This window comes from Panthera uncia (assembly GCF_023721935.1).
Source record: "Panthera uncia isolate 11264 chromosome A3 unlocalized genomic scaffold, Puncia_PCG_1.0 HiC_scaffold_11, whole genome shotgun sequence".
Taxonomy (NCBI): Eukaryota; Metazoa; Chordata; class Mammalia; order Carnivora; family Felidae; genus Panthera; species Panthera uncia.
Window position 1 is genome coordinate 64,023,622 of NW_026057578.1, and position 27,899 is coordinate 64,051,520.

At 45.9% G+C, this 27,899-nt stretch overlaps 1 protein-coding gene and 1 long non-coding RNA gene across 2 annotated transcripts in view; both read left to right on the forward strand.

Moving 5' to 3' along the window:
* Nucleotides 1-27,899, forward strand: part of PRKCE (protein kinase C epsilon) — a 442,370-nt gene that overhangs the window by 358,968 nt on the left and 55,503 nt on the right. Inside the window, exon 11 of the mRNA XM_049649833.1 lies at nt 27,125-27,279. Coding sequence (XP_049505790.1) covers nt 27,125-27,279 — 155 coding nt within the window. The remainder of the gene's footprint in view (nt 1-27,124; nt 27,280-27,899) is intronic.
* On the forward strand, nt 19,972-20,705 carry LOC125936974 (uncharacterized). Its single transcript, XR_007462184.1, has 2 exons — nt 19,972-20,024; nt 20,422-20,705. It is a non-coding gene; the product is annotated as an uncharacterized LOC125936974 (long non-coding RNA).

Here is a 27,899-nt window from a genome sequence, read left to right on the forward strand (position 1 = left end):
CTTTCTCCAGGAAGAGGTAGGTGATAGCTGGAAGTGATCTGCTCTGCATGGGAGTTTTGGTGGTGGTGAAGGAAACCAGCATCTGAGAGGTGAGCCTTTCCTTTGGGTAGGAAATGCACTGGGCTTTGAATGCAAAAGGGGCCTGGTCAGGGCACTCAGAGCCTTCTCCAACTGGGGGAATGGTGCTCATCCTGCAAGACCCATCTCCGAGTGACTCCTGCCTTCTTCCTTCTCCTTCCCAGAGAGAATGCACTCTCCTCTTTCACATGTCCACATGGCACAAATCACACAGTGTAATCGTTGGGCCTGTGTTATATGGCTCTCCAGTGAAGCCTGGTCTCTCACCTGTACGGGAGGAACTCAGTGAAGTTCTAAAAACAGGTTAGTTTTTTCTTCCTTGCAGTCTAGAGTCCCGAAGACCTTCTTTGGGGTCCCCTGATAGAGATGACTTGACCTTGACAGAATTAGAAGGTCAAGAAGAAGACACAGGCCCTTCTTTCCCCTTCTGGACTGAGCTTGGGGCAGGAATGCCGGTCCAGGCCCATCCTTCCTGGTGTCTTCTCCTTATCCGGTCCCCGGCCCTTTTTAGTGTCTCCAGGGGCCTCAGGGTTTCTGTCTAAAAGCTTCCCAAGCAGTGACTAGTTGCAGAATGGGCTCAGAGTGTGATGGAAGCCCCTGCCCTTGGATTAGTGCCATCCAGGCTTCTTTCCAGTCCTGATGATGCCTGTAGCCAGGCCTCACTGAGACCTACAGGTCCATTAAGCCTCTGTTGACTTAAAGTGGTCTGAGATAGGGTGAGATGGGAAATCATGTACCAGATGGTGCAGAACCCTTTACACACACATTTTGCAATGAACTATGAGCCCAGACCAGAGTCCGGGCCTTGAGAAGCCATGCTGGTTTAAGCCTGAACTGTTCCTGAGGAGCACTCTGGCAAGAGGGAAGCATCTGTAGGTTATATACCTGTTGCAGGAAATCCCTTCTGGTTTCCTGAAAGCTGTGGGAAAGTCTTCTCACTTGATTCCATCTGGGTCACCAAGGGTTGAGGGACCTAACCTCCACTTTTCTACTGAGTCCTAAGTCCCATCTGTTCTAGGTGACCTATCTTAATCTCCCTCGTTGGTTTCCCTCTGTCCAATTCCTCCTGCTTTACCTCCACTTAGGTCTTGAGGACATACTATTTCATGTTCTGCGGTTAATGTCTTGTGATATGCATTTCCCCTTCATAACTATAAGGCCCCTGGGGCAAAGACCGGGCCCTTCAGCACAGTGCCAGCCTCAAATGCCATTGTCACAGCCAGTGAAGGCTGTAGGGGAAAACCAGGCCTCTGGACTAATGGGAAACTGTAAGCCCTGTGGCCTTGGGGGGTTGGCATTTCCTACATTGGCCTTCTGCTGTTCACTCAGCTGCCCTGTTCACAGGGTGGCTTAGGCGAGCTCATGGCCCACATCTATAAAGTCACTTCCCTTAAGTCATGTTTACCTTTCACAAGAAAAGGGCCAAAGCAGGAAAGCTTTACAAGCACCACCACCAAGACTCTAACCCTGGTAATTTCTTATTTATTTACTTATTTATTTATTTATTCATTCATTCATTCATTCATTCATTCAATGTATGAAATTTATTGTCACATTGGTTTCCATACAACACCGAGTGCTCATCCCAAAAGGTGCCCTCCTCAATACCCATCACCCACCCCCCCCTCCCTCCCACCCCCATCAACCCTCAGTTTGTTCTCAGTTTTTAAGAGTCTCTTATGCTTTGGCTCTCTCCCACTCTAACCTCTTTTTTTTTTTCCTTCCCCTCCCCCATGGGTTTCTGTTAAGTTTCTCAGGATCCACATAAGAGGAAAACATATGGTATCTGTCTTTCTCTGTATGGCTTATTTCACTTAGCATCACACTCTCCAGTTCTATCCACGTTGCTACAAAGGGCCATATTTCATTCTTTCTCATTGCCACGTGGTACTCCATTGTGTATATAAACCACAATTTCTTTATCCTTTCATCAGTTGATGGACATTTAGGCTCTTTCCATAATTTGGCTATTGTTGAGAGTGCTGCTATAAACATTGGGGTACAAGTGCCCCTATGCATCAGTACTCCTGTATCCCTTGGGTAAATTCCTAGCAGTGCTATTGCTGGGTCATAGGGTAGGTCTATTTTTAATTTTCTGAGGAACCTCCACACTGTTTTCCAGAACAGCTGCACCAGTTTGCATTCCCACCAACAGTGCAAGAGGGTTCCCATTTCTCCACATCCTCGCCAGCATCTATAGTCTCCTGATTTGTTCATTTTGGCCACTCTGACTGGCGTGAGGTGATAATCTGAGTGTGGTTTTGATTTGTATTTCCCTGATGAGGAGCGACGTTGAGCATCTTTTCATGTGCCTGTTGGCCATCTGGATGTCTTCTTTAGAGAAGTGTCTATTCATGTTTTCTGCCCATTTCTTCACTGGGTTATTTGTTTTTCGGGTGTGGAGTTTGGTGAGCTCTTTATAGATTTTGGATACTAGCCCTTTGTCCAATATGTCATTTGCAAATATCTTTTCCCATTCCGTTGGTTGCCTTTTAGTTTTGTTTAACCCTGGTAATTTCTTATGAGCAATTGTGTGATTGTTGAGTTTCTGCAATTCATGTCAACAGTCTTCCTTCTAATCCCCAAGCCGTGAGAAGCTGTCTGAGTGCTGCTCACTGGGCGTCCCTATGTGCCTGCCCTGGGGCACACCTAGGCTCTGGGTCCTGCTCCCTAGAGGGAGTCTCATTTCTGTAATCACTCCAAGCTTAATGGCTTTCATCCCTGTGGGTTGCAGTGGAGAGAAAGCATTATTTCTGGCCTTTTGGTTTCCTTTCCAGCCTTCCCTGCCTCCTCTCTCTCCCAGCCCCTCCCTTATGAGCCAAATGGATTACAAAATGCTAGGTGTGACCTTGGGGGTTGGGAAGGAACCACCTTGGGGGTTGGTTTTCCCCTCCCCCGCCCCTGGCACTGGCCCCTTGGTGATGTTCCAGAGGGTACCAGGGGCAATTTCAGGACACTGCTACCATGGCTTAGAAAGAACATGACTTGGTAGACCTCTGATTTTTTTACTTTTTTTTTCAGCCATGTCCTGGGAGTCATTTGTGGGCGGGTGAGTACATTTGGGATGTGCCTTCTTCCATTTTGTTTTTTTTAATCAAAGCCTCACTCTTTGCCAGGAAAATGAAAGCAAAACATATAAAAGCCAAAATGGTGATTTTTCACGAGGTCCCCCATGGGCAGAAGCACCTCCTGGGTCATCATCTGAGGGGTCCCGTAAAGGCCACGATTCCTCATGATCCTCTTCTCTTCTCCCTGCACCTTCATTCTGTGCGGAGTGGGAGAGGAAGGGGGATGGCGATCTGTGTGTCGTGTCAGGTTGGGTGCTGAACACAAATTCTCTTTGCAACAGCAGTTCTCAAAATACCTCCGGCTGGTGTCATTTGATGCTCGGATGTGAGCTTTCCAGGCAGGGTACCACCAGGGCGTTGTGGGCACACTGTAACGTGACTGTTTCTGTCAAAAATGAGGCCAGCCCTGGGGCAGCCTAGAGTAGCGGGTCCTCAGGCTGGTGGTTCCCAGTGGCAAGGAGTTGTCCAGACATCTCTGTGTACCATATACAGGCTGTCACTTTGTCTCTGAGACTTGGTGGTGAAGGTTGGGAAGTTGTGAACAGGGCAGGTGTGTTTGTCTTCTACAGATGAGGAAGCTGAGGCTCAGTCATGCAGCCTGTGGCGTGGTTGAACCCCTGAGCACGAGGCAGTACCCTTGCTATTTTCTTACCAGATGCAGACTTTAACGTGGCTCTGATCTCCTTTGGGGGAAGCTGGAAGCTATTTCCTGGATCTGGTACCCACTTTGAAGTCATGCTGCATTTCATTTCTTTTTTCTTTTTTTTAGAGAGCATGCACGTGTGCCCACGCGCGCGCACACACACACACATACACGTGTGTATGAGCAGGGGAGGGGCAGAGAGAGAGAGAGAGAGAGAGAGAGAGAGAATATCCCAGGCAGGCTCCACACTCCCATATAGAGCCTGATATGGGCCGCAATCCTAAGACCCTGGGATCATGACCTGAGCCAAAACCAAGAGTTGGACACTCAACCCAATGAGCCAACCAGGTGCCCCGGCATAGTATTTATTAGGGACTGTTCTATCTGTCCGGTGCTTTACCACTTGCGTGTATTATTTATTTCTTTTTTAAGGCTTCACTGAAGTCAAGTGAGAAGCAAATATTCAGGGATGATTTCTGGGGTGCATGGAGAGGAGAAAAGCTGAATAATCGATGGTTGTGTCACTTTGGACATGATCCCTCATCCCTCTAGTAGTTGAGTGTATCTAAGGGTTGAGCCTCTTTCAGAAGTCACCATGTATGATCCCGTATGTAGAAAATATTAACAAATGCACACACACATAAGAACTTACTAGAACTAATAAAAGAGCAGAGGAAGGGCAAGGGCATGGACCTACAAAAATCAGTTGCATTTCTATCTACTAGCAAGGAGCGACCCGAAAATGAAGTTAAGAAAACAGCTCCATTTACAATGGCATCTGAAAGCATTAAGTGCTCAAGAATAAACTTAATAAAAGAAGCTGAAGATTTCTATATTAAAAAATACAAAGTACTGGAGGCACCTGGGTGGTTCGGTTGGTTAAGCGTCCGACTTTGGCTCAGGTTTTGATCTCAGTTTGTGGGTTCGAGCCCCATGTCAGGCTCTGTGCTGACAGCTTAGAGCCTGGAGCCTGCTTTGGATTCTGTGTCTCCCTCTCTCTCTCTGCCCCTCAAAAATAAATACACATTAAAAAAAAATTTAGTACAAAGTACTGAGAGAAATTAAGGAGGATCTAAATGAAAAAACAGTCCATATTGATAGATTAGAAAACAATATTATTGAAATGGAATTTCTCCCAAAGTTGGTCTGCATATTCGATGCAATTCCTATCAAAGCCCCAGCAGGCTTCTTTGCAAACAACGGCAATCTGAAGTTTAAGTTCATGTGGAAATTCATAGGGCTTGGAATAGCCAAAGGAATCTTGGGAAAGAAGAACAAAGTTGGAAGAGGCACACTCCTTCATTTCAAAACTTTCTGTAAAGCTACAGTAATCAAAACAGTGTGGCACCTGCATAAGGGTAGACCTACAGATCAGTGGAACAGAGATTCCAGAAATCAACTCTCACATTTATGGTGAATGGATGGATCATTGACAAGAGGGACAAGGCCACTCAGTTGCGGGAAGGATCATCTTTTCAGCAAATGGTGCCAGGACATGTAGAACCTTCTCCCATACCATCGGCTAAAATCCACTTAAAGCGAATTATAAGCCTAAATGTAAGACCTTGTCCTACCTACAGCTTCCTGTGAAGTCACCAGAATGAGAATGTCAAAGGCCTGGGGCAGTGGCCAAAGAGATACAAGCAGGACCTTCAGTGATTCTGCAGAAATTACTGGATGGGAGACAAAAACAGATTAGAGACATGGTGAGAAGCCCAGCTCTGAAAGCAGGAACCTTTCACTGTTTGGACCCCACGGGTCATCTGCAGACCAAGAAATTCAGACCTAATAAGGACCTTATTGTGTTATAAGGGAACTTAACTTTTTAATATAAAATAGCTACTTATTTCAAATTCTTTTTGTTATTTCCTGTATGTAGTTGTTGTTGTTTTGTTTTGTTCCCCCCTCTCCCCCCTCCCAACACTACAGCCTTCTGGTGAGATAGGAGCAGAATTGCCATCATCTTCACTCCATGCCTGCCTGGTGCCAGCCTCTGCTCCCAGCTCTTTACAGAATACAAGCTTGCTGGATTCTCAAACCAGCCCAAGGGGGTGGGTACTGTTCTCATGCCCATTTTACAGATGAGGATATTGAGGCAAATATGGTTTTGTAACCCGCAGCTAAGAAGGTGCAGAGCTGGGGTACAAATTTGTGCAGCATGGCTACAGGACGGTGACTCCTCACCAGGCCCAGTACGGCCTCCTATCACTTGCATATAACTGAGGAAGTGCAGGGACAGACCCTGTAAGCAATTATTCAAGGCCGTGACGTAAGTTGCCCGTCAATTCAACGGTGTGTTTCTGCTGCCTCAGACACTGACACCCATCCTGTTCACTGCGAGCACACGTCCCACATACATAAGGTAAGCTAAGTTAGAGAAGAATGACAGGAGAACGAAAAATCTTCGATCCTCAGGGCAACTCCTATCCAAACTCAGCATCTCTGCAATTTCACCCATATTCACCAAAAGCTCATTACACAGCTTCCTCTTACGCATTTTCTGCCCTGGGAAGCTCCCTATAGTGACTATTATTTGATAGCCCTTCTAGATAGAACGTTCTCCTCCTTTCTGAGCCCCAGGTGGCGTTGGCCTTGTCAGTTCCATCTTCAGCCCCAGTTCTGCCTCTGGAACAGTGCTCAGGGAGTCCCGTTTCCTGGGTTTGAAGCCCAGCTCTGTGACAATCACACTCTGTAACCTTGGGCCTTAGTTTCCTCATCTGTAAAATGCAAACAAGCTCTTGGGAGGAGTGCATCATTAGGCGCCCGGGGCTGCTCACTGTTACCATATTTGGTCACTCCAGTCTAGCTTCCTCTTCTTCATGTCAGCACCTTTGCTGCTTTACCCGCCTCCCCACCACCTCTCGTGGCTTACAGACCCTTCCTTTCGGATCTCGCTCTTCTGAGTACACTCTGCCTGCAAAGAACTGTCCCAAAAGGCAGACGCCAGAGCTGGACTCTGTAACCCTTGATGTGTCTGACCAAGCCCACTTGTGAGCCGAGCCCACAGTCACTTTCAGATGGGATTCATGGGTCAGCACAAGGCTTCCTGATAAAGCTGTTCATTTCGTAGGTGTTACCTGGAGGGAGCATATGCTGTTGTCCCCAGATCCTCTTTCCTTTCCTTTCCCAAAGGTGTTGTAGTGATTAAGGCAGAAATTGGTGGCAATTAGTGCATTTAGGTGTTTCTAGATTTTACATTATTTCTTCTTTTTTTAATGTTTGTTTATTTTTGAGAGGGACAGAGCACGAGTGGGGGAGGGGCAGAGAGGGAGGGGCAGACACAGAATCCCAAGACTGAGCTGTCAGCACAGAGCCCGACGTGGGGCTCGAACTTGTCAACCACGAGATCATGACCTGAGCCGAAGTCGGACACTTAACCGGCTGAGCCACCCAGGTGCCCCTAGATTATTTCCTCCCAAATCACTATTCATTAAGAGCTTTTACTGTGTGTTATGAGTAACTGTCTCTTTGTATAAAAATGAATGTTGGAAACCAGACAAGCCTGGAGTTCGATTTTGTCCTCCTGACACCATCCTTCCTGTGGGTAGCAGCAGGGCTGAAATTACCTTTTCTCTTTTCTAAAGATAGCTCTCAAACCTTTTATTTTAGTGGTGGAATTCATGGCTCTGATGCTAATGAGAAACCCTGAACATATGAAAGAGACGAGGGCATTTCCTCCCTGATAGAAAGATGCGACTTTGGCCCTGTTTTGGTTACTTTTGCTGCAAAAGAGGTCACCTCAGCTTGGAGGGCCCAGCTGGTTGGTTCTGGCTCAGGGCAGTCAGAGGGTGGTTGAAACAGGGGGCAGGGGGCTGAGGCAGCTGGGGACTGGCTGACATCCCTCCCTCCTCATGGGGTCTCCAAGCCTGTCCCTGTGTTCTCACCGCATGGGTTGACTTGAGCTTCCCTACAACGTGGTGGCCCCAGGGCAGGTGTGATGGCTGAAGATTTCAAGAGAGAACATTCCAGCGAACAATGGGGAGCCTTCAGTGCCATCTGTGATTAACCTCAGGAGTCGCGTTGCATCACTTCTTCCACAGAAACCCACCCAGTTTCAAGGGACACATGGAATGAGGAATTTGCAGCAATCTGGAAAACACGCAACCTTCTTCCCACCCAGTCTCGCCTGACGTAGAACTCTAACACACAGTTGATAAAGTTATTGGGGTAAAGTGCTGGAAAGAGGGCGAGACATAGGATAAGGCAAGAAAGATTCTCTTTTCAAATTGCTGAATGACTCAGCTCTGTGACTTTGCATTTTTGTTCTGTTTTGTTTGGGTTTGGTTTTTTTACTCAAGCATTCAGAAGTTCAATTTGTTCCTCCACAAAAACGGGGATTTGGATATAGCTTCCCTGGCTTCCTGGCCAAGCTGTTGGGAGGATGAGAAGAGGAACCACTTGTGAAAAGATGAGAATATAAAAAGATCTCTGTCAGGATTATTCACAGGGACTCTTCTTACACTGGCTGAAACACAGAAGAGGCAAAGGCCCCCCGCCAGCCAATTGACATGAAATGAGAAGGTTAGGTTCAGACCTCAAGAGTTACTTTTAACCCGCTTTCCTCTCCTCGACCCCCTCTTTGCCCTCACTTTTTGGTTTGCAAGAGGAGCAAAATAATGGATGAATTCATGCCCTTCTCAGTACTTTGCAGTTTGAGCTGGAAGGAACCTTAGCGACTGGCTAGTTCAATTCCTGTGAGAGAAAACGGCCTGCTACAGCTCACACAGATGCTAGACAAGGCCGGAGGGAGGACCCACGTTTGCAGAGCCTACCAGGATCAAGTGACTAAAGCTTTCTGTCCTGACAGGACACAAATATCCTGGCCTAGGTGGCCTGTGGCAGGTCAGGACACGAGGAGGTCAGCTGGCCATGCCGTCCACCCAGCCCCTGGAAAGCCGGAATTGGACTGGCTGGGATCCAGATGCCCATTGTGTGGGGATGGGATGAAATGTTTCCAAAGGAACTGGCTCATTGTTTAGGATGCTAAATGTTTATTTGGTCAAACCAGACTTCAGCTGAAGAAGTTAGTCAAAGGGTCTGAATTTGAAATCCCACAGACTTGGCTTAGAGGGAACGGACAGTGTGGAAGGAAAGAAGAGAGTCTTTTTCGATCAGAAGTTGCGATCAAGATGTTCACTCAGGACCTGGTCCGCATATACCACCTGGTGAGAGGAGGGCTGCGCTCTCACCCAAGCAGGACAGACCCAGGGACTTCCGGTTTTCTGGACGTCCCAAAAGGTTCACCAAATGCCATGGGTTCCATCTCATTGAATGGTTCTTGATTCTGTTACTTAAAAATGTCACTTTTAAGTGAAGTAAAATATTATGAATGCCTGTTTGCCTACACATTAATTGTTTCTTTTGGCCAGTGAAGTTCTCTTCTTCGACTCCTCGGGGACAGTGGCCACAGCACATAGATCGTTGCATTAACCAGGGCACTCGTTGTCACTCAGATCCTTAGGTAACCAGTGCAGTTGTAAGTGATCGGTGAGTCTGTACAGAGTGGTCTGACTCAGAACAGTTCATCTTCGAGACCACTGGGATTCATCTTGCTTTTGCAGGGATTAGTGATTTTGTTAATGTTTCCAAGCAGATGTGAGAGGCACTCCACTGTGGGCATTCCCTACCACCCCTGTGCGTGTTCACGTTCTCTGGACCCAGCGTCTGGCTTGGGCCATCTGCTCACTACTTGTCATGTGCTTACTGAAGACAAGTATCTGAATTCATTTTCAAATGAACTGGAATTCAAGGGATGTTTGAACATTTTAGAGATTAGCCAACCAGAGCGTTTCTCCTTGCTAATTTGACATGTCCTTACTGCTCTATGCTCAAGGTCATGTGGGTGCACCATTACATGTACGATAAGAATGAAAACCAAACAGACCTTTAAAGGACTAAAGAAAATACCAGGCATAGGATTAACCAAACGTGAATTATCCTGTACGTTATGAAAGAACAACAGAGCACGTTGTTGGCTTTGAGCTGTACACTGTTAAATGCCGCGAGAAGAGTAGTTTTGCCGTATCTGTTCTCTATAGAACATACCATTTCAACTTGGGAATGTGTTTTCAGCCCCCAGAGCAGAAGTTAACAACGTGGATGACTGCGAAAGCAGTTCATGTATAACCACCACACGTAAGGTCAGACAGCTCTTCCACGAGCACTGCCTGGACGTGGAAAGGAGACCCTGTCCGAGGTTTCAGGATACCTGTTGTGAGTGAGACTTGGGTGGGCAAGGCCTTGGAGCATTAAGTCTCAGAGCTCTACCGCCCTCTCCCCACCCCCCCGCCGACCCGGGGAGCCCACATGCACACCAGGTGGTGACCGCTCACGGTAGCTTTACGAAGCAGGCCTTTCTTCCAGCGCCGCTGGGTTGCAATGGGCCACTGGGAGCAGGGCTCGGGAGTGTTCTATATGCTTGCAGGATACTCAGCCCTGCTCACACTGAAGGCATCTCAGTCTGTGTGTCCATCCCAGTCACCCAAAGAACTCTGTCTAGTCCTGTCAATGTTAGTGCCAGATCTTATTTTTTCCTTTAATTGTGTCCAATTCCTTCTAATTTTTTTTTTTTTAAGAATTGATTTAGCATTGTGCTCTCTAGTTCGGAGAAGCAATTCTCTTGGATTCATTGTTATTCTGTGGAGACCAATGCCCTACAGCAGGTGGTTCCAGGCTGTTTATAGTAATGGAACCCTTCCTTAAAACAAAACCTGCAGAGCAGCTCAGTGTATAAAATTATAAAAGGGGACTTGGCTTTCTGGTGGCTGGCCCCCAAAGTTCCTCCTTGGCACCTGGGATTCCTGGAGTATAATTTTAAATCCCCTCTTTTCGTTGATGGGGGGAAATCAGGACTGGTAGTCCAGAGTCTCCCGGAGAGTAGTATCATGCTTGCTCTCCTGAGCACCTTTTCAGCATGTTGCTGTCATTCATGCATAAACTGTGTTTCTTGCTCTCTTCCCAGATACAAAGCACTGCGTCAGATGCTGGTGACGTGGAAATGAGTAAGATAGACGTGGCCCCTATCCTCTTGCTGGGGATAACTTTTAGGCTTTCAGGGGCAAAATCTGTCCCAGTGCATAGTCTGTGTGTTCTGGTGATAGGTCATCCCTGTGGGCACTCCCTGGGCGGATGTGTCTTACCCAATCTAGTCAGCCTCTTCATGCAAAGTGTTCCCCTTAGGAAGCCATGAGAAGCCCAGCATGCCAAGAAAATCCCGCTGTGATTCTAAAACAATCCCTGAGAATCCGGGACTGGACACAAAGCACGAGGACTGAGGGGTAAATAGGAGAGTTGGACAGAATGATGGCTGAGGTTCTCTGCGATATGCTCAGTTTCCGTTTTCTTTATTTTGCATCCACCCCTCCCTCTCCCCACTTCACTACGCGCCTTTTAACTAGGAGGTGAAGGATAAAAACTCAGCTTATTAATGTAGGTTTTCCTACATTTACAACCACAGCACACAAATATACAAGCACGTCTCTCATTTTGCTAAGTGTATTCTTGGAAACCATAGCAGAAAGCGGAGTGGGGAAAAGCTGATCTTTTCTCTCCAAGCCAGTTGCTGAACATCTTGCAGTTAGCCGCTTGTGCCGCTAGAGGGCGACGGTACTTGGAAGGGAGGGCTGAGAGGGTGGCTATTGAACTAGGCGATACTGATGAAATAGCCACTGGTTATTATGTTTGATCCACGGCCAGGAAGAGCAGGCGGGAGAGCTAAAATGCTTTAGGCTTAGCTAAGTGAGTGAATTGGTGATATTCTAGGAGAATAAATTTTGGAATTACCCCCATGTCCAGCAATGCAGGACACTTTTTTTCTTATGAGCAAGATTCTGAAGTTACGCAGGGGGAAAAAAAAAAAAAAACACGGACAAAAAGTCAGGGGCAGAGCTGTGCTTTTCTTTTAAAAATAGATACATAGAAGCATGTGTTTGTTTATTCCTACTTGGTGTTTTTGTTTTACTTCTAAAACGAGAACAGCTGAAATAATTTCTGAATTGTTCTGGACTTTGGAGCACAGACTCCCAGACAGTCTCTGTGGTCTGGGCCCTCAAAAACCCACCTGACAAGGGCTGAAGCTATTTGAGGCTGTGTGAAGCAGCCCAAGTTTGTTTTCCCCTGCACTTGAAAATGAAAGCCTAGCACGCTCCCAGGACAGAGAACTCTTTTGCAGCTTTTTTTTTTTTTTTTTTTTTCCAGAGAAAGCCTCGTCTCCATTCTTTCTGCTGCAGTAGTTCTTACTAGGGACCCCTGGACCCCTCTTCTGCCTAGATTGGAGTTGCATTTTCCTATCAAACTCCTTGAAGATGCAAATTGTTAAATAACCCAGGGAGAGGACAGAGGATTCATTTCTAATGACCTGACAGAACCCTCCTTCCCCTCTGAGCCCCAAGGGTTGTTGACTATAATAAGGTTTTAGTCCTCAGATCCTTCATTTGCTAATTTTTGCTGCACAGAAGGACAGCTAACTGCCATTACAATAGTCTTACTCCTCTGACACCCAAAAGTCATCTAAATATATCTATAAATGAAGTTCACATGAACGTCAATTAATGATGTGTTTCTTAATACTGACTAATTGGGCAGCCCAAAATCAATTAGACTTCCCTGCATGGAAGGCTTCTTTAGAAAATGGTAGTGGATGATACTGGGAAGGACATCTTGGCCACAAATGCTTCAACTATAGCTCAAGGGATTGAGATTATCATCAGCAGCCTGCACTAGAAGCAAAGTCTTACTGAAAGCTATCTCTCTTCTAGATTAGATAGAAGAACCAGGGAGGTACAAGGAAACATTTTCTGAGGTTGACTATACTCTGAGTTAGGGGATAGTGTGGACTGGGACTTGGAAAACGCCTCACCGGCCTAACACTGGGAGCACAACCAACTACCGCAGGAGGCACAGTCAACAGCGACTGATGTTTTCTAGCTCTTTCGGGCTCTCTCTGTGGGCTCCTTAGTATTACAGAATTTTGCTACCTTATGCTCACATGTCTCTCTTTGCCTCTGGAAGTCCCTGGCCCGGGGAATTTATGTTCCTTTGCATGTGATTGAGGGGGCGGGGAAGGGGGGTTAGGTGTTGTCGCTGACAGTGAGCTGACGCCTTCTACAGATGTTGCTCTTTACTTTTAACCAGGGTATGAAGGAGAAGGTGTTGACTTTCTAACTTACAAGACCATACTCTTAAGTTCTTTGACCCTTGCACATTCTTAACCCTTTGAAATATTTTCCTTGTTTCCACACCTCAGAGCTAGGATCCTAGAGTATAGGGTAATAATTCTCCAGGCTTCTTTTATTCAGACAGGTAAAGGAGTGGGGGTGGGGGTGTTGATGTAATTCCTGGCTCATTTAAACCTAAAGGCCTACCCTTAAGGGAAGAGAAAAGGGGAAAGCGACCGTCCAAGACCTGAACCTTGAAATAACACTGTCCACCAAGTATCCAAGTGGCAGGAAACGTGTCTGTAGGTGATCTAAGCAACCTCTCCCTGAGTCTCCATGAGGAACAGTGTTTGGTTGGGGTTTGTCATAGTTTCTAACCTACTCACGAAATAGTTTCTTTCCCAACAAGTGAATGCCAGTGTCACTCCTTGGAAAGTCTTTCTCTGACTCTACCAGTAGACCATTCATGTTACTATCTGTCCATTGATTGCTAAGCTTTACAGTGAGAAAAAGGACACAGTCATTTGGAGGAAATGGGGTATTCTTCTCATTGGAACCTCCAAAGATCATTTGGGTGTGGGGACCACAGTTCAGTTCAGAGATCTGTTGTAACTAAATTTGGAGACGTTACTTTTCAGATTTTAGCAGACACCCTTTTACCTTCCAATTCTGGAATTAGATCCTTCTGACAGGTCTTTGCTTTGTCTTAATGCTCAAGGTCTGGTGTGACTAGAGGTCAGAAACATAAGCAAAAAAGAACATTTAAATATTTTTCAATTGGAAAATTACCCTGAAATATCTTTACTATATTTCCCAGCTGTAAATGATCACAGATGCTTTGAGTCATGCTGCTGATTCCAGGAAGGTGTTTACACAAGTTGAGAAAGTGGAAGGGGCCAGTTGACGCATGCTTTAGTTGATGGCATTGTCTCCTTGGAAGCTCAGGCCCCCTTGCCTTATGCACACGGGGCTGATGGAATGCCGCTGCTGACTCTGTCGTAACTATGTCTTCTGAGACGGTATTGCTCCCCTCCTCTCCCCCGCCCCAACACATTTGTAAAGACCCAGCAGCAGCCCTCCGGAGATTACTATTTCACAGACATTCCAAAGGGCTGCTTGCAGATAGCTCAGCCACCATTTTAACCTTGGCATTTCCCTTGAGAGAATAGAGGAGTAGCAGGCCAGGACCTAGAGGAAGGACATGAAAGTGGTAAGGGGCTTCAGGGGGTCTGTGGGGAGATGAGATAGCCCTGTACAATATCGGGTGAGGGGGAAGAATTGATAAACTCCCTTTCCTGGGTTTTGTAGATTCCCCTCCGTTTATCCCTGCATGCCCGTTCGAGTGTTGGCGTGGCTAGAGTCACCCCAAAGGAAATGTTGCAGTAATCAGAGTCACCTGCCTTTATTTTGATCTTGCTTTGCTTTCCTTCCCTTCCTTTCTTTTCCCAAACATTTGTAAATGGAAATAGATAATCAGAGGTTGGATTGGCTAAAGCTGTTGGTTGCCTCTTGCTAAACCAGTGTCTGGGGAAAAGAGGGCAAGAGACCACCTGCTCTAATTAGAAATCCTAGACGTATATTCATTTAACAACTTTGTATTACTCAGTGCATTGTCTTCGAGTAAACTGTGAAAATAAGTGATTTCTAGTGCTCAGGGCATAGTCTGTGAACTGATGTGTCTGTGTCTCTCATAAATTTTCCATTTGGATGATCAGAGCAGGGCAGAAGTTTTTGTGGCGCTATTAAGCTACAGGCAACTGTTGTCACTGGCCGACCCTGGGTTGTAGGTGCATGGGAACTTGGTCGAAGCCTTCATGGCGCGGAGAAAAGCTCGTTTCTAGGGCGAAGTCTGCCTCGGGTTTGTCGGGAGCTTCTGCTAATTATTCTTGTGTCAGTGCTTCTGTTTTAACCAAGTTGGCAGAATTTTATCTTATCCAAACAGATACACAGCAAAAGAAAACTAATTTGGGCAATTAGAATTGGTGGTAAATCTGAATTATGTGGAATATGTTCAGAAAGATGATGTACTACTACCTCTGTGAGTGGAATGGAATTAGAACTGCTAACTCTTAGCTGCCAGGTAGGGGTTCCCTAGGAACCTTCCATGATAAAACGATAAGCGTAATTTTAATTAGCACATTTGCTAGAGAGTAGATGGGTGCTGTCAGTGTGCTTAAAGATTTGTGTTCTTCAGTTAGTTACACAGTTTTCATGCATTTGAATTGGCCATTCATTGGCCAAACAATGCATTCCTTTATAAAGATAAATTTTCAATTTATTCCCATTTGAGATATTACAGCATTGTGTTTGGACACATGCCACATGGGTGAAGTGCACTGTATACTGAGGCCTTGTCCACCTTAGTGGACACCACAGTGGTTTAGAGCCCTGAAGAACAGCCTGAGGCGGCCTCTGAGAGGCGACTTGGACCGTGCCTGGGAGGCGGGACGGAGGGGGTACCTGGCAGCTTAAGGCAGTGCGTGTTGTGCCCTCTTGCAGTCTTGTGCATCTCTTCTGCCTGTTCAGCACATGTTCAGGTTTAGGCCCAGTCCACACGGTACATAATGAAACACCAACGATAATCTCAAGAGGTGGCATGGCATGTCTTGGAGTTCTCCGAGAACAGAGATGGAGAATGAGCAGTTTATACCCTGGAGGCATGCTGCCTTGTGTTTAGTAGGTGCTCAGAAAGTATCTGCCAAAGATTGATTGGCATTTATGAAATGAAGGTACCAAACTTAGACTTAGCCGGGCAGGGTCTGAAGGCTCTCGGATGCAGGACCGCCCATCCTTAGGAAGCCAGTTTATTTCAGAATAGTTACTTAGTTTTCCTCTGATGTGGCAAACCAAGAATTTGACGCAGAGCAGAGGAACAGTAAAATTCATGTGAATCTGGAAATGCACCTCTTTTCCAGGCATTTATTTGGAGTTTCCTGGCATTGGATTGTTTGTAGGTCAGTATTGCAAGAGAGTGCACATTTTTTACATAATACTGTGGTTGAAAGCAGGGTTTCCTTACCAGCTCACTGATTATTTCACTAAGGAATTAGTCAGAAGGCAATTGAAAAGTCTTTTGTTTTCATTGTTCATAAGAGACTGCGATGGTTTGCCTGCACTTTACATCATTGGTGGATAGATCTCCCCTGTGGAATTCTTAAAAGAAGGGTCATGAACATGTGTAAACCTCAGCTAGTCTGTATCCAGGATGAAGAGAAGTAATCTATTTGGGTGAGCCTCATCAGTGGTGAACCATCTAATTTATAAGCATGCCTTCTGTGCTAGGTCCAGTAAAGGATTCAGAAAGAGACCTCAGGAGCCACTGGAGGAACCAAGACCACAAAAAAGTGTTGACTTGGATTGTCTGGTGGTACTCACCTACCTCATAATTCAGACAGTCTTAGCTGGGCAGAACCAAAATTATATTAAATACATGGACTGATACGTCTAACTAATCAGTAATTATTATTATCGACTGGCTGTTACATACAAGGTGTAAGTCCTGCTCTCATGGCCTGAGAAAGTCTCGTTGAAGAAGTAGGGTAGAAAAATAGCACTGAGGCAAATAACCCTGTATGCATTCGCAATATATGCCAATGGTATAAGTTTATAGTGCACAGGATATGATTACTCATTCTCTTGGGAGGCTTGAGGACTGCCATGAGTTCACTGGAGAAAGGGTTCTGTAAATGCTGTCTTCACTGGAAGGGACGTCGCCAAGGAGGAGGAGAATAGGAAGTGTTTGAAATGTGGAGAGGAGGCCCTGGGAGCAGAGTTGCCTAGATGGTTCAGAAGTGACAAAGACCAAGGACGGCTTGCAAGATGAAGTGAAATCAAGTCAAGTAGGAGGCAGTGAGATAGACTGAAATTTGGATCACCACCAGATGGGGAGGTTCTAATGTGAACTACTCAAAACACGATCCCCAGACTAGCAGTATTGCAGTGGATTGCAGAGATCCAGAATCTTGGGTCCCAATCTGGACCTACAGACTCAGAATTTGGGGATTTGGGGTCCAGGAATCTGTGTTCTTAAAAAAGCGTCCTTTTGATTCTTCTGTACACTGAAGTTTGAAAAGCACCATTACAGATAGTTTGGGCTTTGTTCCAAATGACAGTGGAGACCCTTTGAAGGCTCTGGAGTAGAGAGGTGGCCTGTTTTTTAGTGAGCTAGCAAACCAGGGCCTTGGGGACATGGTCTTCAATCTGTACGCTTCTTCAGTATTCTCACTTGTAATTCTCACTCACCTGCTGGTCACCACCTGCACGAGAAAACCTCTCCAAATTGCCAGTCATTTAACTGTGGGAGCTGAAGTCATATAAATGCTCTTTGAAGTGGTTTCCGAAGGCTGAGGGTAGGTCCTGTCTGGGTAGTGATGTGGTGTGCATCTATGGTAGGTTTCTGTAAGTAGGGGTTTTGTTTTAATGCGTGTGTTATGCAAAAACTTAGCTAAGTCACCAATGATAGCAAACACCTTTATGGTGCTTTATAGTTTAAAACGTAGTACAAAGGACTGATTTGAAATGAGTCCATCACTGAGTGAGCCACGTGCCAGCCACCAAATAAAAGGAGGCTTGTGAATGAAAAATTAGAACTAATATTTTCCTTAGCAGTTTTTGTTTTTGTTTCCAGACCCAAGCACCTATAGTAAAGGTAATCTGTTTTCTGTGCAGTCACTACTATCGGATCTTGATTTTGATAGCTGGGGAAGCCAACGTCCGTGTTTGTCCAGGCTCACACAACCAATAAGCAGCTGAGTTAGGATTCAAACGCAGGCAATCTGGGTCCAAAGGCTGAGCTCAGACCACTACACCAAGCAGGTGAGAGTGTGGATGGAGAACGATATCAGAACATTAAAAAACACCCACTGACAAGGTACCACAAATAGGATTTGACTATAGTCCAGTCATACCCTATTCCTGTTGAGGTGTGCAAGTTCCTGAGTCTTTTTTTCCCCCTCATTCGTGGCATTAAATGAATCTATTTAGAGAATGGATTTCTACATTTAAAGAAAGCAGCGTTCTAGCCAAATTAAATTTGTTGCCCCCGCTCCCGGTCTGCATCAGAGCTACAACTCAACCCGAAACTCTCTCTTGCTTTGTCCCTATCACCACCTTTCCCGGTCATTAAGAACAAAAGGTTTGTGAACAGATTAAACCTACGCTGTTTGTGTTCCGCTTTTTGAGTACCTATACCTGTTTAGTGCAGGCTACCTGGTGTCGATCGGAGTCCGTGCCCATAGATTTTTGAAAGCAACACATGCCAGAATTTAGCACTTTCTTACAATAGCACAACCGTAGCTAAACAATTCCTTTGAGAGGGCCCTGTGCTATTACACCAAATATTTAGAAGTTTATCTCACCACACCGCCTGGCATTCTGAGTAAACGTGGGCAGTAGTATGGAGATCAAAGAATTTAATAATCAAAAAACCACCTTTCACGCTCTATCTGCCATCAAATGAGAGTATTAGTGAAGTGGTATGGAAATCCTCTTTAGCACGCCTGCAGCCACCAACCATGCCACTTAAGATTTAAAACAATGTGATTGAGCGTTCAGAATCCACAGGATTGAGTTGTATGGGTACGTTAGTGTATTATTTCCAAGTTGCCAGTTTCCCCCAGATTAGCACATTTTCATTTCGGCTTTATTAAAGGAGTCAGAACATGAAAGGGGATTTAGCACAGTGGAGATGTCAACCACGCTTCCTTGCCATCATGGAGTGGCTTATTTGGTTCAAGGCAGCCATGCATGTGAGTCCAACAACGTGACTATGGGACTAAAAGTCAAGCCAAGTGGGATTGATAGAAAGGAAAAGACAGAAATACAATGATGCAGTGAAACCACAGCTCTCTAGCCCCGGGTGGGAACTTCAGGCCCTTGATTTGATTTCGTATGGCCCTACAGTTGCAAAACGCACGACACAACACAGTATCAGCTACACAGTAAGTGCTTTCGTACAGCATTACTGGAATGGCTTGGATGAGCCCAGCATGGTGTTAAGCATTGCAGAGACGCAGCCAGATGCAGGGGACGGGGCTCTGATCACTCCAGGAGACGCCTCCTGTTGTGGAAAGCCATGGTTTTCATGAGAACACACTCTGTCCGTCAGAGTGCTAGAATGGAGGAAGCTGGAAACCTTTGGTTCAGGAATTTACATTCTAGGATCTTGTTACAGATGATCAGCTCTGTCTGCTACCCAGAGCCGGGAGACGTGGGGGGCAGCTTTCCTTTTCTTCACGTTTGGTGCGGATCAACCTGAATATCTCCATCTAAGCAGGTTCCGTATTCTTCCCACAATTGAAGGGAAATATTGATGTACCTTCTCCATTCAGAGTCACCTACCTGGTATTTGCTTATCTTTAAAGCTGGCACAAGAACTTTGCATAATCTTTGGAAAGAAAAGAAAGGTAAGAAAGGAGCTACTTGTAAAGGGAACAATTCAGTTAACTGGTCAGTTGTTTTGTATACACAAGATTGAAAAAAACTTTCCTTGATTGCTTTTCACTGAATAGACTTGGTCACTTTACCATGAATGTGGGTACGTTCTAATCCTCTGAGTGGTGAGCTGAATTTTTCTCTAAATAGAATCAAGTAAGCACAGAAACAAAAACAAAGATAGAGAAACAGAAAAAAACAATAGCAACAGCAATAACCTGCTTCAAGGACTGACCTAACCCAGGACCACAGGCTTTATTTGCAGGGTAGTAGGTGCATGAGCTCCCTGGAAATCACACCTCAATATGACCTCTATAGGTGCTGCTTTTTGTGTTGGGCCCAGGAAACGATAAGGTGACAGCTTAGTTTCTGGAATCAGAGCAGCAGCTAAATGAGTTGTTTCAGTCCTGTGTGGGGTCCATCTCTAGCACCAAAACTGAGCATCTCAGCTAGTTCTTTACTCAGCTGCACATGCACCGAGCCTAGACAAGATGGGGTTACACAAGACAGGGATGTCCTGAGCCCCACCTATTGGTGCTTATGACCTAACAAAGACACAGGAAGGCTTATGCATGAGAAACAAGCAGAGTTGGATACAGTCACACACTGGATTGGGAGGAACAGCCTGAGCTCATGGGAAGAACATTGGTAAAGAACAAGACTATGATGTGGACCTTGGCTGGGTTGGGAAAATGGAGTTAGAACAAGAATACTTTTATTCCTATGCTTATTCCTATGAAGTGTTTTTAACACTTAGAAGGAACATTCCAGAGGTCCTTAACATTGGCTTCAAACAGCCAGCAACTGGTGACAATGGGCTCCAATGAACAGGCAGTGTCTTCTTCCTCTTTAAATGATCTCTTGGTATCATCAAAGACAGATTTGGCCTATGTCACCATCTTGCCCAGAATGGGAAGACCAGATTCTGGGTGGGCAGTAGGCATAGCACAGAGCCTAAAACCTCTGCTGGGTGACTGGGCCACTAAGTTGAGCAAACGAGTGAGGGGCAAGGTTCCTGACACCTTGGTGCTTTCCTGGAGTCCAGGTCAACAGCCAAGGAGAGAGGACAGTCATCAGATGCTATACCACAGGAGTGGCACTTGATGAACAAAACAGCCAATGGGGGAAACCAGGAAGAAGGACCTCGGGTTTTGTGAGGTGCCACTGAGGTACAAGACAGTGACGCTCTGATGATGTGGTGAAGTGGAAGAGACTCAGCAAAGCCACACTGCTATCCTTTTCACTGTTCCCCATTGAAACCCTCTTGATTCTATCATTTTCAAAATGGCAACTGGGGCACCTGGTTGGCTCAGTCAGTTAAGCGTCCAACTCTTGATTTCGACCCAGGTTATGATCTCCTTGTTCGTGAGTTCGAGCCCTGCGTCGCACTCTGTGCTAGCAGCATGGAGCCTGCTTGGGATTCTGTCTCCTCTCTCTCTCTATCCCGCCCCTGCTTGTGCTGTCTCTCCCTCTGTCTCTCCCTCCCTCCTTCTCTCTCTCTCTCTCTCTCTCTCTCTCTCTCTCTCTCTCAAAATAATATTAAAATGGGGAGGGGAATTAACGACATGCCATTATTCCCACTTAACTTCAGACACTGCCCTTGTTCATGGCAGGAAGACACTCCAGCAGTCAACATTGTGGACATGTAGCCTGTTTGGGGGCTGTTCCATACGTACTGTCGTGTCATGTCATAGAAGCTTCTTTCTCATAAGATGTTGATGACCGCTGTAAAAGGAAAGTGTTCTCTGATGTATTGAATGCACACCCTTCCTCTTGCCCCTGGCTTTCACACAGTTGAAAGTGCGTGGTGCAGGTTGGCAGTAACTTGAAGTTGTTCTCTGAGCAAAGTGAAGCTCTAGTCAGAGGCAGGAAATGTTTATTTGAACTTTATTGGGTGAGTCAGTTTGCTACAGCTTTAGGTCACTTTAAACTTGGGGCATCCTGTGTATGTCAAATAATCATAGTTTTAAGCAATTGGAGACAAACATCAGATGTACCTGAATGAAGCTTAGACCTTCTCAACCGGCAAACTGTCAAGTGGAATTTTTACTATTTGGCCAATTCTGATTAAGGCTTTCCCACATGAAAATAAGCATCTCCCCTTTTACCCAAAGTAGGGTGGACTCTACCCTCGATTGCTTCTAGAAGATCGTTACAAGACACAGCCATGTGAAAACCCACTCTCTATTTCCCATGCTACCATTGCTGTTGGCAGAATCGGTTATTGTGATAGGCATTCAGTTGAGATAAATCTGAATTTGAGGAAATATCACAACAAGGTCATTACACTCAAGTAAGGCCTTTGAACGATGGGAGACGAAAGGAAGAGAAGGCCTATGAGAAGAAGGACTGAGAATGTGTGAAAATAATTTTTTGTAGACAACATTATTTAAGTGATAATTATTTTTGTTATTGCATCGGGACGCTGACATCACTAATCCTAATTCTTATTCACACGAGACTCTTCTCTATTAATTGAGAGTTGAGTCTCCAGTGAGAAAAAGGATGTTTCCTGTGATGATGGCTTGCTTTCTTTGTGGGGAAATACAATTGTTGGGGCACCTGGGTGGCTCAGTCAGTTAAGCATCTGACTTCAGCTCAGGTCATGATCTCATGGTTCATGAGTTTGAGCCCCGCGTCAGGCTCTGTGCTGACAGCTCAGAGCCTGGAACCTGCTCCGGATTCTGTGTCTTCCTCTCTCTGCCCCTCCCCCACTCTCACTCTGTCTCTCTTTCTCAAAAACATTAAAAAAATAAAAAACAAATTAAAAATTGTTTTGGTTAAGTTTCCCAGAGTGATTGGATTTTTCCTTTGGTTCTACCAAGGAGGTGTAATAGAGAGGAGGAAGGATGGCTTGTTATTCTTGTTCAAAGATAATGAAGTATTTAGGACAGTGGCAATAGGGAACAGTGGGAATAACTTCAGGCTGCCTTCTACCACTCCATCTTGAAGTCTGCTTCCAGAATAGCTTTGCATAAAATCAGCTTTCTTTATGCCATTTCACAACTCAGAAATATTTCTAGGGTTCTTTGGTTCCTCCCTGTGTCTTCAGAACCACTTCCTCCCTGTACCACCCCCACCACCCAATCTGTCTTCCTACTCACATCCAGAGTTTATGCCATTTCCTAGATAGCAAGTTTTTTCCCACCTGCTTGCTCCCAGCCTCCCCATCCCCACATGCAGTGTCCCTTTCTGTTTCCCTCTGTCCTCAAGGGCTGTTCCTTTCACTTGCCAGGACTTCTCCTCCACCCGCCCCCCCCTCCTGACTCTAATTCAGATTTGTGTCATCCAAATTCCTATAGAAATGGCCACTTCGACCAGGACCAGTGATATTATGGAAAATAAAATATAAAAAGGATTTTCCCATGACTGTTTCCTATAATGATCATAAGTGCTAAGGCCTGGATGACAGATGATTACTCTCTATGGTGGCTAGAAAGTAATGACCCAGATACATAGCTTTCACGATCTGATTCGTACATAACAATAGAACATTTTGTGTTGCTTTTTGTGGTTTCCCGTGTTCAGTTTCTAGTTCTTTGAAACCAAAGCCTTGGCTTATGTTATCTTTCATATCCCCCTAAGTACCCACTCCAGGGCTGGACACCCAAGAAAGACCTGTTGAACTGATAGATTAAATGGTGTAGATGTGGAGGGGTCAAGGAGATGTCACAGAGTGTGACGTGAGGATCCATGATTCCCTTAGATGGTGCATTGGAGAAATCGTTCATCCTGTCACTGGCACATCAAAGGAGGACTGTTCCAAGTCCAGTCTTTTGTTGGGCACTCATGTGAAATTGATTCAAAAGCGATAGAATCTTTGCACATATAAACAGCTAACAAATGATGGAGAATGTGCGTCCAAACAAATCCAATTGGCAGGACATGTGGTGCTGTTGAGAGGAAGCCTCTGGCTATCCATCACACCTTGAAAGATGAACAGGGCAGGCCCAGCTTTCCCTTCAAAGGCAGGAAAGGTTAGCGCTCTGGGAAAACAGAGCCCAATGGGAATTTCAAACACACGGTGTGGCCCTTCCGGCTTGTAGGTCATTATTAACTATTCTTACCCTAAATGGCCATGACATATAATCTCTTTCCTAATTTTATTATTTTACTTACTATCACAAGACCGTAACTTTTTAGACATTCAGGTGAGATTAAGGGAGGAGGAGGTGGAATAAGGCTTTTAAAACCTTTGGTTACCTCAGAAAACATATTTGCTTACTTTACCAGGAAGTTGGATTTTTGTTTTGTTTTGTTTTCTACTGATGCCAAGAGGGGATTAACGAGTAGCTGCTGGGTTTGCCAGCTTTCTTTTGATTTCAGTTTATGTAATTAAGCAGTTCCCAGAATGACTTGAGGTTCTCACTATGCATCAAAACATGCTTCTCAGATGTGTTAGGTGTGGAGGTCAGAAAGGATCCAAACTCACTGAACAGAGGGAGGGGGAGTGAAAAACTGATCTTGCTTTAGCAGCCGTCCATCCTATCTAAAAAGGGTTGATTCTGCTTTGGGGCCATGTACACTGAGGTATATTGAGTAGAAAGGTTAAAACAGAAGTTCAGAATGAGCTAATGTTGGAATAACTCAAAGTGAGGTTAACAATAGAAATAACACGGGAAACCAGCTCTGATTTACTGTTGAATTTCCAGCAACTAGAGCCTCACGCATGGTGGATGTTCAAGAACTTGTGCATTCGACAAAGACACACTAGTAACCCACTAGGTGCCGGGCTCCATTCTAGCTGCTGGAGATACAGTAAGGGATTTAACCTCCCTCAGGATGTTCACATGAGTAGGCACAAGACAACCTGCCCGAGACATGGGGAGGAAACCAGCCTAAAAAGCCAAGGGAGCCAAGCGTTTGCAGGAAGAGGATGTGATCACAAGAAAATGCTGCTAAAAGGACAGGAAAATGAAGAGTTGGTAATGGTGGCAGCTATACAGCCATCAGTGACAATAGGAATAGGCCACCTTCACAGAGTACCAGTCGTGAACCATGCATCTTAACATATAATTTCATCCCCCGTAAGACACCTGTAAGGCAGGTCCTATGTCATCTGCTTTTTACAGATGAGAAAACTGAGGACAGAATTGAAGTCATTTGCCCGAGCTCAGATAGCCAGTAAGTGACAGATTCAGGAGGGAGCTCTTCTCTGTCACTCCATGGACCCTGTTCTTAAATGCTGTGTGTCTGGGGTTGGTGGAATAAAAAGCAGTCAGGGAGTGGAGAGGGGCATGGGGAAGCGAAGTTTTATCCTCCTGAAAGATTTGGATTCTTTCAAAGTCAGCTGAGGAAATGCAGCGTTGTTGCTAAAGCCCAAGTCCGGGCTGGTGACCATAGGAAGGCACTGTAGCAGTTGTTTCTGATGGCGTGTTTCAGCTAGAGCAGGGCAGCGTTGGATACGTGACACAGCTGCACTGCTGGGTGGAAAGGCTTGCCCCCAGTGCTTCAGGGCTGCGGTTCTCAGAGTGGGGTCCCCAGACCAACAGCGTTGACATCACCTGGGAACTTGTTAGAGATGCAGATTCTCAGATTCACCACCCCAGGTTTTCCAAATCAAAACCTCGGGGGACGAGGGGTGGAATCCATGTTCTAACAAGTCTTTGTGTGATTCTGATACACAAACCCGTGTTCTTGGGGTATCCTTGAAACCAGAAGAGGGAAAATCCGAACAGCTTATAATCCATGTATCTCACAGATGCAAAACACCTTGGCAGAAACCAGATGGAAGACTGATTCTGAACCCTGGCTGCACGTTGAGGTCACATGGGAAGCTTTGAACACTACCAATGCCCAAGTCCCACCCTCAGAAATCCTGGTGTCATTGGGCTGGGGTCAGCCTGGGCATTTGGTTCTTGTAATGAAGGCTTGAATGGGGAGTGGATGATTGAGTGAATGGTTGGCAAGGCAGCCTGTGTATTTTTGAGTTAGAATCATACTTGGGGGAGAAAACAAGGCAGGTCTTGAAGGGGAAAGAAGACAAATGGAAGAGAAGCCAGACCTTAGGCCCTTTGTGAATACCAATACAGCTTGAATAAATCTGGACACTGTTGTGGGAGGAGAAGGCAGTCTGAATTCATAAGAATTCTTTACGGGGGACTTATTTTCAGAGCACTTCCAATTGTAAAGTAAATATGCTATCAAGACTGCTTCATGAATAAAGAAGTATTGTGATTTTTAGTCAGTTTTAATGGAAGTGTTTCTACTAATTTTGGTTGAAAACAGTATGCTCACCTCCTCCTGGCAGCTTCACTCAGACTCTGTCTATATGTTAAGAATGTGCTCTGTTCCTCTGGCCTCTCCAACATCAATGTTTTCCCTTTGCTCCATGAACATTCCTCCCCCGCTGAGCTGCTTAGCTCCTGTCCTGGGCATTCTCACTCTGTCCCCAAATCCTGGGATTTGTTCATGCCCTCCACCCCCGCATCCTCATTTTCTCAGGCCCTAGCTCTGTCCAGAATCCACCATGGTCCCTGGCTTAGAGAACCTGCCCTTCTCTTGCTCTTTCATCTTTAAGACACTCTGCTCCTATTTTGCTTTTCATTCTGCCCATTTCTCATCTCTACCCCTGGATGGTAAGTTCTGCAGGGACAGTGCTGGCTCGTCATTCTTTGTCTCCTACCCAGCCCAGCACCCCACACCCCCACAGCCTTAGGAAATGGTAGTCAAGAAGTTCACCGCAAAGTGAATATCCATCTATCTGCCTCGCACATGCTCACGTAACGTGCTCACGTAGGGCAGATAAAGAAGGCCCCTCCTCCCATGAGGTAGGAGTGTGGTCGGGCCATTCAGAAGGCTGCCTTGAGGGAGGAATCCACGGGAAAATGTGCCAAGATGGGAATCCCAGAAGGAACCTCCTCCAGAGTGAAAAGTGGCCCTCGCAGAAGGGGCACTTGCAGCCTCATTACTTTGTAGTAGTTTCCTAGGACTGCCTTTAACATATCACCACCAGTTTGGGAACTTAAAACAATAGAAATCCAGTCTCTCACAGCTCTAGAGGCCAGAAGTCTGGAACCAGTGTCACTGGGCCAAAATCAAGGTGTGGGCTGGGTCCTGCTCTCTCCCAAGGCCCCAGGGGAGAGTCCGTCTTTGCCTCTTCCAGCTTCTGGTGGCCGCCATGTTCTTTGGCTTGGGACTACATCACAGTCGCTACCTCTGAGGCCACATTGCCTTCTCCCTGCTTCAAAAAACTCCCCCCTGCCTTTCTCTTATAAGGACAACTGTGACTGCATTTAGGGCCCACCCTGGTGATCCAGAATGACTTCTCATCTCAAGATCCTTAGCACATCTGCAAAGTCCTTTTTTGCTAAGGTCACATTTGCACATTAAGGGATTAGGACATGGATTTCTTCTGGGGAGCCATTATCCAACCTACCCCACGTGTAAAGGTAACTGGAGCTTCCAAAGGGGCAGAGATTTGCCCAAGGACACACTCCAAGGTCGTCACAGAAATCAGACAAAGACCCAAGTCTCCTTTCTGTCAGCTTTGGGCTTTCTCCACTAGACTAAGCTGATGTTCATAAAAATAAAACAGAGGAAGAGATTTAAAATAACACCTCATACCCTAATCCGTGTGCTGTCTGCATTATTTGTCTTCTGTCTGGATTGGGTGCTACCAGCACTCATTCACCTCCGCACCCTCTTCCCCCTCGAGTTCTGTTGTGTCGGGCTCACGATACCCTCTCTGACCTGCGTGGGCAGCTGCGGTAGAAATACCTAAATGGCATTTTCTGTTCTCCTTTCAGGACCGCCTCTTTTTTGTCATGGAGTATGTCAATGGTGGAGACCTCATGTTCCAGATTCAGCGCTCTCGAAAATTCGATGAGCCTCGTTCCCGGTTCTATGCTGCAGAGGTTACGTCAGCCCTCATGTTCCTCCACCAACATGGAGTCATCTACAGGTAGCTCTTCCCTCCTCCTCCGCCTCCCTTCCCTGACAGCGAAAAAATAAAGAATTCTGAAGGCACTTGAACTGACTTTGGCTCCTGCCCAACTGGTCTCTTAGCAACCCGCTTTAGATTAGTTGTTTGTTCCAATTTGCTCACGGAGGACTTTTTTGGGGGCTGTTTATCACTGTAAATGTTAATATTTGAATAGCCCCGGGAGATCTGGCCCACCGTTTGTGCCAGTTTTGATTGAAAGCCCAAACACAACATTTTAAAGGCTTGGCCCCGAGCGACCTTGGGGTGACCTTCATTTCTCTCTCTCCCCACCCTCTTCCTTCAACATCAGGGCATTCTCCTTACTTTTTCCTTCTGTGCCATGAACTTCCTCCCTTCCCAACCTCTTGCCACTTCCTGAGTTTGTTTGGCTTAGTTGTCTCCAGCAGATAGAATCAGAGAAGGAGGAGTTGCTTGGGGGTCTCTGGGTTTATGATTCAAGGAGGAGGAGGGGAAGGGAGCTAGACAATATCCAACAGGAAGTGACTGCAGATCATCCAGTCCCTTACTGCCGCCCTGTCCCTTTTCTAAGAAAACACACACACACACACACACACACACACACACACACACACACACAC